This window comes from Trachymyrmex cornetzi, unplaced genomic scaffold (assembly GCF_001594075.2).
Source record: "Trachymyrmex cornetzi isolate Tcor2-1 unplaced genomic scaffold, Tcor1.1 scaffold11, whole genome shotgun sequence".
NCBI classification, from domain to species: domain Eukaryota; kingdom Metazoa; phylum Arthropoda; class Insecta; order Hymenoptera; family Formicidae; genus Trachymyrmex; species Trachymyrmex cornetzi.
This window is the reverse complement of record NW_017295653.1, coordinates 335,727-347,090: the sequence shown is the minus strand read 5'-3', so window position 1 is coordinate 347,090 and position 11,364 is coordinate 335,727. Positions and strand designations below refer to the sequence as shown.

General features: G+C 33.2%; 1 protein-coding gene across 2 annotated transcripts in view; it reads right to left on the bottom strand.

Moving 5' to 3' along the window:
- Positions 1 to 2,853: 2,853 nt before the first annotated feature.
- sigmar (Tumor necrosis factor alpha-induced protein 8-like protein sigmar) overlaps positions 2,854 to 11,364 on the bottom strand; it is a 28,446-nt gene continuing 19,935 nt past the window's right edge. The window contains exons 1-4 of one of the 2 annotated variants that reach the window (XM_018509111.1): positions 5,714 to 5,793; positions 5,480 to 5,600; positions 4,213 to 4,508; positions 2,855 to 3,696 (exon numbers count right to left, since the gene is read on the bottom strand). In XM_018509111.1, the coding sequence (XP_018364613.1) occupies positions 3,343 to 3,696; positions 4,213 to 4,508; positions 5,480 to 5,489 (660 nt within the window). In that variant the 5' untranslated portion in view covers positions 5,490 to 5,600; positions 5,714 to 5,793 and the 3' untranslated portion in view covers positions 2,855 to 3,342. Of the gene's footprint in view, positions 3,697 to 4,212; positions 4,509 to 5,479; positions 5,601 to 5,713; positions 5,794 to 11,364 lie in introns of those variants that run through there. The other variant, XM_018509119.1, reaches the window with a different exon arrangement.

Below are 11,364 nucleotides of genomic sequence, written 5' to 3'. Positions count from 1 at the left end.
AATCTGACTGTTTAAGTTTGACCAAGCTCGATGTTGCCGCGATATTTGGAGAGAGTAATGGAATTAAGCATTTAGTAACAAAAAATGTCGACCTGTGATTATTATATAAAAATGCCGCGTTTGTGTTGTGTGCAATCGAGACAGCATTTGTTTCCATTATACGCTGCATATATTGTATTCCCATCGTCAGCTCATCAAGTATCTTACAACGGTAACATTAGAGTTCGACGATTTTTAGTCGAACACGCTCAAATACGATTCAGGAAGTAAGCCTCCTCGGTTTAGCATAAATATAAATATGCTGTGTAACGCGGCGTACTTAAACGAAATAAGATCCACATTGTTAAATGCATTCAATTATCGTATGACGAGTCGTCGCGATTGCCGCATTCTAGTATAAGATAGCACAATGGCGAAACGAAATGATCGGCGTCAACGTCATTGAACCGTCATAGTACGTAATGAGCATGTATGTTAACAAAATATATTCCCGACCCGTATATTTATAAAAGTGAGAGTGAGAGATTGCAAGTTGTTAACGTATAATAATTATGGGGTCTCACAATATTACGTTAAGATATAGATAAATGTGTGCATTGTATCCGATAGCTCTGTAGTTTCACCGATACACGTTCATCTCTCTATATAAATGAGCCGATATATACATACATACATACAATAGGATTCATCGAGAGACGTGAGGCCGCACGGGCATTTGTTTCGCCAAAAAAGAAGGATAAAGAAAGGATCCGTTAGCATGTAATCATCGTTTAACATATAACCCAGAGAACACTATAGCGTACCACATCATGCGTTCATTGTATGATTCTTACGGATGTTTAAATCCAATATTTAACGCCCAATATTTTTACGCGGAAAAATACTGTATGTAAAAATCTGTAAGTGCTCTCCCTCCTCCCCCTCTCCCCTCCCTCTCCCCCCTTTCTCTCTCTTTCTCTGACAGGCGTTTAAAAATTCAATATTTTAACCATAACACTCACAAACATCTCTGATAGCCTATTTTTATAAACAAGCAATAGTTAACGGGTAGCTTCTCGAGACCTTACTTGGCATCATTTCGCGCCTCTCAAATTGTTTGGAAATATATAAGATGAGCAGATAGAAATTCGAATTCAAACCGCTGCCACTTCCAGTGCACTCTTAATTTGTAACAAATAACATACAAAAATAAGAAATTGATAATTTTATACTTGAAATCCATACTTGTAAGTGCACTGACAACAGTGCAATCTGAACGTTTCAATCTGTCGCGTTGTCCCGTGTTGAAAGAGCAGCTATATGTAACAGCGTGAACATAAAACTATCACAGTGGCAGGGTTTGTGACCGGTGATTTTTGATAATTTTCCATGACACGAAGATACCTTTGCACGCGAACTGTAATTCAATCGAATGAGGAAAACGACGGATAAACTATATCATTGTGACTTTATATATGTGCGACTTCGTATATGTAAATAAATATACCAAGCTCTTGAGACTGATATGTCGTTCACCTTCTTTTTTTCAGGATGTAAGATGTAACAGCAAATAGTAGAGACAAACGAGACTGTTGTTTGTTAATAATTTATTATATAATAGCTTGGTACCTATACATCTCTTAACATAGACAATCATCACAAATAACGTGTAAAGTGGGTGTACACCGCGTACAAAAGGCGCAAAATGTCGATAAAGAGTTCTCTTTTTTTCTTCTATGTCCTACGTTAATAATCATCGGGATAAAATCGCGATGAAATTAGATATGTAGAAATTGTTTCTTTAATCGAGTGTTATAAAAAATGTGCACGTACAATAGCGCTAACAGTGAGTTGTGTACGCAATGCACATCCCGATACTTTCGCATTTATGCGTCTTACTGTTTGCGCGTGTACGAAGAAAGATGACCGATATATTTATTCGTTTTGAGAAAATTCATATTTTATAAAATCGAAAAGAAATTGAAACGTGTTGTGGCGCAATTAAAATCTAACTTATCTCTAAAATATTCGTCAAAAAATCTTTTCTTGTCAATATATTAACATTTTTCTTGACGTTATGAAATTATAGCTCTTTTAAAACATATATTAAATAATTAAATATAACGCTGTTTTAAAATCAAAACCCCGGCTTTGCCCGGCAGAAATGTCTAAAGAGGAATCGCAGAAATTGGAGATTACATAGAGCACAAAGATGTGTCGCGTGACTACCGTCGGTTTCCAATTCGACGTGAGAGAAGAAGGAAATCCCTTGCTCGGGCATCCACTATTATTGCACGCGACAATACTAGCATCATCACACGCACGGTTTAAGATGGGAAAGACAATCTACATTACGTAGATATTTATTACTTCAACTATTCTGTCAGCGAATGGACTTTTGCAATTTTCGAAAACGTTCTTCCATTACTCTTTGTACTCGTTGCGATACATGTAAAAGCAGACAAACACAAATCTGCTTTTACAGCAGGATTTTAACTTCATACGAAATTCCTTACAATCGCGATTAAGGTCTAACTCCAAATCTTGATCATAGAATATTTTAAAAAAAAAACATTATTTTTAATTTCTTCAATCATCGTTGTGACTGCATAGTTTCATTACACGAATAGAATTTGCCAGATAAAGATATCGAATCTGGATTAAAAACAAAATTAACTATACAATAAATTGAATTAGTATAAGCAAAAATAAATTTTCGTATCTCTCCGAGTGGAAAAAATTAAGAAAATTTTTTGCTTATATAAACTAATTTAAACAAATAAAAATCCCAAATAAAGTTAGACTCTAATATGCAGTTTAAAAAATATGCAATAATTTTAAAATTAATATTTCATCTTTTCTATCATTTTTCATATGATAAGCTTATTATACTCCTTTTTTGGTATGGATTAACAATTGGTATCCTGCACATAAATATATGTATATAACACACCAATTATGTAACGCAGGTGAAGTGACGCCGTGTCCTTAAAATAAGCGGAGTATTAAACAATTATTGCATAAATCAATGAGCGAGTAATTCGCACTGGGTATCCCGATCCGGCTACTGGGTGGGGGTGATCGCGAGCAAAAAACGCGGTTTTTTTTTCTATCGCTATGAGAAACTATACTGTCGTCACACTGAAAAAGTATGCAGTACGTTGTCTATTCGCCGTGAAATAAAGTGCAACGAAGCGCGCGTGTCCAACGGATCGTCCGCTGTGTTCGTCGATCGACTCATCATCGATCACGATCGCGAGACCGCCGTTGCTAAGAGAAACGGACATCTTCCCGGCAATCGAAACGTGTTGTTGGCCATCGATTCGTTCTTATTAACATTATGTGAATATCATTCTTGTAGAATCAAAGTCGCCTGGCATCCAACGCCTTGTTAAGGTCACTGACTAGCATGCCGAGAATGGGTCTATGTTCAGAGTCGTATCGGAACACCGAGTCCAAAAATTTGGGATACGCCAGGAAGTCGAACACCTGGTCGCAACGCTGTGACGACTTGTCCGTAAGATGCGGCTTTATCAACTGCTGGAGCAACGTTCGGCAACGTTCCATCGAGCCTGTCAGGTACTCCTGGTCGTAACTATAATCCACCTCGTAGAATGATACGACAGTCATCGCCACTGTCCCCAGAGCCTCTCGGATCTCTTCCAGCTTCTCGGTGTCGTTCGAACGGAATTGATGACTGCGCTGCACGAGTCCAATCTACGAATTGCATTTCATGAGTTAATTTATGCATTCATTGAAAATTAATATCATACAAATACAAAATTAACTGTGCGTTTAATTTATACTATACGTATAAATAGCTAATTATTATGCTAATTATTAGCATTTAACAATAACATTATTTCAGTTTTATCATTACATACAGGTGAGATAAAGTAAAAAAAAGAGGTGAAATTTTCGAAGTAAATGTGTCTGCATTAAAATAAATGTATTTATTATTTCAAGTTGATTAAATAATGCTAATTATTGAATTTTTAATTATGGAAGATACAATTCGAGACAGTTCATTGAATTGTTCATGTTCATGTTAATTATATTTTACATTTAAGTTGCTCCTTTAAGATTTTCGATTTGAGATATCTATAAGTTTGCAGGAATAAATAATATATTATACATTTTCTACTGATGCTTTTTTCTTCTCAATCGGCTTGAAACTTATTGCTGGATCTATCATCAAAATTAAAATCTGGTTCTGGAATGCTTTGTGTATACCTTGATAGACAATTTGACGATGTTCTTGAGAACCTTCTCGGGCTCCTTCTTGTCCAAGTGTGGGTTGCTCTTGGCGACGCTCTCCATCAGTTTGTACAGATTATCAAGCAACGACGTCGTAGCGTCGTCGATGAAGAGCGATCGACCTGCATTAGTGGACATTATGCGGCCGAGAAGCTTCTTCTGGGCGCGTAGCCCTAAATCGCGGGTGCGACTTCCGGTCCCGCCACCGGCGGAATACGATCCGCCGCCTCCGCCTCCGCCGCCACTTCCGATTGCGTTTGCCGACTGCATCACTGCAATATTTTCGCACAGTGAACAACCGCTGCTCGTGTGCATTGTGCGCGTTCGTCCGCGTTCTCGCTTTTATTTAGAGGTAAATGCGACTGTGTGATCTTGGGCTTTATTCGTTTGAGGCGAAGCTCGTGTCCAGTAAAAGTCTTCAACCGTTAATATATTGCAAATAACGAGTTTTTCTTATAATAACATCAATATTTAGCGTCGTTTAATATTAGACATGACGCTATTCACAGCACGCTTCATCCGAGGGACATCCTGGGAACGCCCTTTAGACGTAAGGACGTCTTCTGGATGTCTTTAGGATGTCCGTTGGATGTCTGTATTGTATGTATATATTTAATATTATACTGAGGGAAAAAAATTATTACAATTATCATAATTTAGCTATAATTTATAGTCATTTTTTGGAACAATTATATAATTTATAGTGGTTTTAACCATGTAAATATAGTCGATTGTGCTATTAATAATAGTCACACAATGTTTGAAAATCTATTTATATATATATATATTATAATCACAAATACCGAACACTTTTCTCTCAGTGTATATAATCGGTATTTATTTAAAAATCGAATTTATATTAATTCAATATAAATTTTACATTTTGTATTTATCTAACACGAGAATTCAATATTTCAAAATTATTGCATAATAGGCGTTACGTAATACAAGATTGCGTTTAACGTGAGCTATCATATTTTATTCAGCGATAAACATTCCGTGAAAAAAAAAACTTTTTCAAACGGTTACGAACAACTTATACTCGTGAACAAGGGAACAAAAGGCTTGCGTGTTTGAATGTGGTACAAAAGTAGAAAGTCTGACGACTTAGGGAGAGACGGAACGTTACAATTTCAACCTCCTGAGAATGGCGCGAAAGTGGCTGTGCATCTCAACGAGGTCTTACAACTATGGCTCGGTGTGCGTAATTTCTGTTTGCACACTTCGTATACGATGAACTTACCATCAAGCATCGGTAGACCACCGTTTCCTCTGAATCGTGATAGCGGGATGGTAAATTAAATAAAGAAGCGGCGAACTGATTGTGCGTGAATAATGGTCCAGGCAAACTCAGGCAAACGTAACTAAAATAATCAAGGGTTAATAAACGACGAGTCGTTAACAATCACATGCGTAACACAAATGTTGCGGTTTCATGGAAGTGCGCGAGACACGATGAATGGCGAATCTTCGCTACCTTGATTACAGTCGGTGACAGCCACTAAATGATAGAGCAACCAGCTCTGTAATTCCATTACGGCTGTGCCCCACGCCACCTGCAAAAATTTCAAAAAAGGTTTACAGAAAAAAATCTGTGAATATTTTTTAACATATTTAATATAGATAAATATTTTTAAACGTACATAAGACGCTAACACCAAGATTTGATGAGAAAATTGCATTTCTCAGAAAGTTACGTAAAGTTTCGTTTACGTTGAAACTTCCATCGCGAAGTTTATCGCAGAAATAGAAATAAATAATAAACGATATAATAAAATTATTACACCGCAGAAATTAATTTACAATTATAATTTATATTATAACGCAAATAGAGAGAAAATTAACATTTTGTTTTCAGAAAAAGCATTAAATATCGATGTAATTATCATGGAATTATCGTTGTTTATAAATTTCTTTCAATTAAATTTTTTACGGAAACGTTTTGTATACATTAAAAAAAAAGTGTTTAATTTTAAGATATTAAAATGTTTTATTCTTGTCTGTTTTTTAAATACTTAAAAATGTTTTAGTTTTAAACTTTTTCAATGAACAAAACACTATGTGGATTTGAAACACTAAAACGTTTAAAATTGAAATATCTTTTATTATTAAACGTTTATTTTGCAAATATGTTTCAAACGTAAACATTTTAAACACTGCACTTTTTACAGTATATAATAACATAACAGCCAATATCGAAAGCAGAGGAAAAATTTTTGTGATTTCGTCATCCATATAGTCTCATAAAAGTTAATTATTGTACAGTAAAACGAACAATATATGTATTTGTCCAAAATGGATTCAGCGAATTGTTGCTCGATTCCTCGAAACGCAAAGCCGCCACAAAGCCCGTCGAGATAAAGTTAATTACGCTTCGTTGTGCCTGAGCTAAAAGCACCATCAAAGATATAAATTGATTGGTTCATAATCCAAATTTACTCCTCGTGAGAGAAACACGCTTTTCAGCAAAATATAAAGATTTTTCGCATAAAACGAAATAATAAATGCTGAAAAATAAAAATTTTTATACACATCTGCTTTCTCTAATTTATATTAAATTCATAATGTCAAATTATACCTAATTTGAGTCATTTTTAATCATTTAATATAAATCGTCACTGTTTCTACTTAATATATATATGTCGTTAATTTAACTAAAACAATAAAGTTAAACAATTTAACCCAAAAAATTAATTTGACTAAAATTTAATTTATTACTTACTAAGCGTTAATACGAATGTTGTTTACTTTGACTAAACAATTCAACCAGAGAAATATTTGGAAAATTAATGTGGCTGTTTTTTAACTACATGTTGTGTATTAAAATAATTCATTTTAACACACTTGAAAGTTAAAAATAAAATGTTATTTAATTTAAGGGATCGTTTCTCAAATTTTATCCTTGAATATTTAACAATAAAAAATCACTGAAAGATATTCTTTATGTTTACCTCGCGTCTCGTAAATATCTTATAAATACCACCTACAGATTTTTATAATGCTATCAGCACACAGATAAAGGCTCTTTCAAAGGATAACTTCGGGAATATGATGTTTACTATCTTTCTTATATAAACTTTTTTATATATTTAAGCGCAGGATCACTCTAGTGCCTGTTTCCATCAATGTAGATCAACTTTATTCTTCATCTATTTCTGATTCTTACACTAGAAAAAGATGAAGAGTAGGGTAACTCTCCCAATTACTATGCCTGTCCCCATTAGTGTGTTTATGTATTTCGATAAGTCATAAAGTAAACTAACACAAATAAAAATAAGAAAAAATAATTTTTTTTTTTATGTTAAATTATTAATGCATCCGATACCGAAGATAATATTTTATTTTTTGAGTATTAAAGTATTTTAAATATTTTTCGAAAAATATGAGAAATTTATGTGAATCCAGTAATACATACCGCAAGATTTTAAGCTTGTCCCTATTAATGTGTCCCGTATTGGAGCTGAGAACGGTGTAATATGAGTGTACTTTGAAATAAATATAATTGAAATAATGATTTATGTAATATTAACATAAACAATTAGCTTAAATTTATTACCTGTTTTAGTAACTATATGTTAAAATGAGTCAAATATGGATAGGCACACAAATTGGGGGCACATTAATAGGGCCATCGCTTAGAGGACTCACTAATAGAGACAAAAACATGTTTTCTATTTTTGTCAAAAGCATTATAAAGTATTAACACTTTTTAGATTAAAGAAATATTATAAGAAAAAGAATTAGTTGAAAAATCGATATTGATTGCAAGCAAATAAAATTAAAGCTACAATATTTAATAATTAATTCAGTAATAAGCAAATTGGTTAAAAGGCACATTAATAGAGACAGTTACCTTAAGTTAAATCAAAATTAAAGTTGATCTACATTGATGGAGCATAAGTCTACACAAATTCCTCTATAAACTTGTAAAAATATCTGTTTTCAAACGTTGCTGGTTGTTTATTCATAAAATTTCATAAAAAATATTTTTAGGTCTAACTCGCATATTTTTTCAGGAAACTATCACTCAAATTCGTGTCAAAACGGATCGTCGTAACACGTGGTCGAGGAGCTCTCCCTCACTCGTACAATTCGTCTTAACAAGTGTGAACGATCCTAATGCTGAAAATGAAATGTAATACGAGTCGACGACATCCATGCCACACGCTATCATTCACATCTATACATACACATGGGCGCACAATATAAGGCACTACCTTTGCCAGAGTTGGATCGATTTAGTAAGGAGCGTCAAGGCGAGCCAGAGACTCTCATTCACCTTTGCACGGTCGAACTGACAGCGGGCAGTCGATTAAAAACTCCAGCGATTCGCGTCAATGCAGCCTTCCGTTTTAGATATTTCGTTACTGCAGTAATATCGAATTCAATCAATCAAACTCCACATGAAATACTATTATATACAAAGAAATCTTTCAGCTATATAAAAAATTTATATATAATATCATAATTAAAATTATTGTCGATTTAATAACAATGCTATTAGCATCTTAAAACACTAAAGAATTTATTGCGAAAAAATATCCTGGTTGAGAAGTAATATTTTTCGCAATTCGCAATAAGTTCTTTACAGTAGATTATGAAAAAGTGAAAGATTTAAAAAATAAATAAACAGCGTTAATAATAAAGAATTTAGAAAAAAATGTTGGATATTAATTATAAATTTCACAATACGTATATGACCGTTACAATATTTAATTTTCATACACGAAATCTGTAAAACTCGAAATATTGTTTTATATTTTTTTTTTATAGCAGAGATTTTTTCCATAACATCCGTTATATTATTTAAATATTGAATAAGAAATTAGCTCGATTTTGTCTCTTTTCGATTTTGTGTTTTTATCGGAATTTCGGTTGATGTCATCTTATTTCTTTAATCTCATCGTATTTTTGTAGAAAACTACGATTGCGCGTATCGAATTCTTTTATCGTTCTCATTGCTAAGTTTTTAATAATTATCAAAATACAAGGCGAATATAAGTTAATTTAGACCGGTATATAAATAAATAAGAAAAGAGCAAATATATACGGTCGAAATTACAGATCTCGAAATACCTAGATATAATAATATTTTTATATGTAAATTCTAATTCTAAATACATATTTTAATTATAGAAATTGCGTACCGCTTATACTGTCGGACTTACAACGCAATCATAAACTACAGCTGAAATAATATTAAATCAATCGTCGATTTAATAATAATGTTACTAGTATTTTAAAATATTGTATTTTAACTTTTTGCGAAAAATATCTTGGCTGAGGTAATATTTTTCGCAATAAATTCTTTTCGCATAACGAGTTAATGCAGTATTTTAAGATACTAGTAATAACGTTATTAAATCGACGATCAATTTAATTATTATTATTTCAGCTTCATGTTGTTTTATTCCTTTCCAGTCCGACAGTGAGCGGTGCACAATTTATGTAACTGAAAGATAAATTTAGAATTTACATATAAAAATATTATGCACTAAAATATAGCCTCGATCATAACAACCCTTTACTTACTTAAAAGAAGAATAATAATGCTACACTGAAAAAATTTATTAAATTTTAATACATATTTTTTTGAATAACAACACACTAAATAAACATTTACTTACAACAAATATTTATTTAATAAAAAAAATGATAGTTAAATCAAATTAATGATTTTTGTATCAAATAATATATGCTTACATTTGGTAAATATCTATTTAGAACTCTGTTCACACACAAATAAATATTTATTAAAACTTAGTATTTTTTTTCAATATACAGGAACGATAATGCAAATAAAAAAGATGAAAATATAGACTAGATTTTAGTCACTGAAATACACTTGAATAAATTTTAGAATAAAAAAAGAAATCGTCGATCGTTTAATCCCATTTTTCATTTTTTCACTAAAGTTATTATCACGTTCGCTTCATTATAAATACCCATTTTTGATCATAGTACCGCTGTTTCCGAATCCAGCCATCCGGATGAAACTGCATAGGGATAATACGTTATGAATGATCGATCGTCGAACACTTTCGCTCTCTCTTTCTCTTCTCTTGAACTTTCCGCGGTAGTCGGAGGCTTTCAGGGCTTTGTTTAGGTGTCCACGTTGGTGCTTTTAGGCACCTGTTTGTGTCGCGTGCTCGTTCAAACAATGCCGATCATCGCCAATAGTCAATTGTTGCACTGGACTGCGCAATTTCTCGCGGAAAATACGCGTCCAAGTTACTCGATGCAAAAATGTCACGTGTGCAAAAATGAAATTACGCACGCAGTAGATTATCGACTGTTTGGCAGAATGGAAGAATAAAATTCTTTTCTCGTCATCAGTCGATGATTTACGATCGGGAGAATACATGCGCATATTTGCATTAAACTCTCGATAGATAGATAAATAGAGAGAGAGAGAGAGAGAACTTTAGAGATTATTTTAGAAATTTTCTTTCCAATTAAAAAAAAGATTTAATTTCATTAAAAATACATTTTATAAAAAATTCATTTTTCCATCGAACAGCGAATTTATTGACAGCTGAATTTCTTTTAATTCTTATACAGAGATATATCGTTCCCTGGTAAACATTTACAGAGACAACTCGATTACGAATCCGAACTCGTGGAAAACATCGATATCTTCTTTTTATTTCTAATCAACGACCAAGAAAAAAAAAACCGTTAGCACATGACTAGCAGATCCGGTTACTTCGCAGTATCGAATAATTAACTCGAATAAACTGGAATCTCTCAAGGTAGCTATTTCTTCTCCGCATACATCTTTCACGACCGTCCATCAGGTGGCTTGTCTTCGGAATATTCGATCGGTAGCTATAAATAACCACGTGTATCTCCCGTGATTGATTCGATTTACCTTCCTCAACCAGCCTGATTCGATATGTACATGTCGTGAGTTTCCCCATGAAACTCAGCGTTCCACGAGAATCCTAGTCGCTTCGTGGAAACCAGTTTGGCTGTGACTCGGATCTTCGTAAAACGTGTTCGCAGTGCGATATTTCGATATGCAATGTTTCTAGAATATTGCGAAAGAATTTGCAAACACCTCCGATTAATTTGGAATCAATTCTTCTTGTACGAAAATGACCGTCATTCTATATATATATATATATA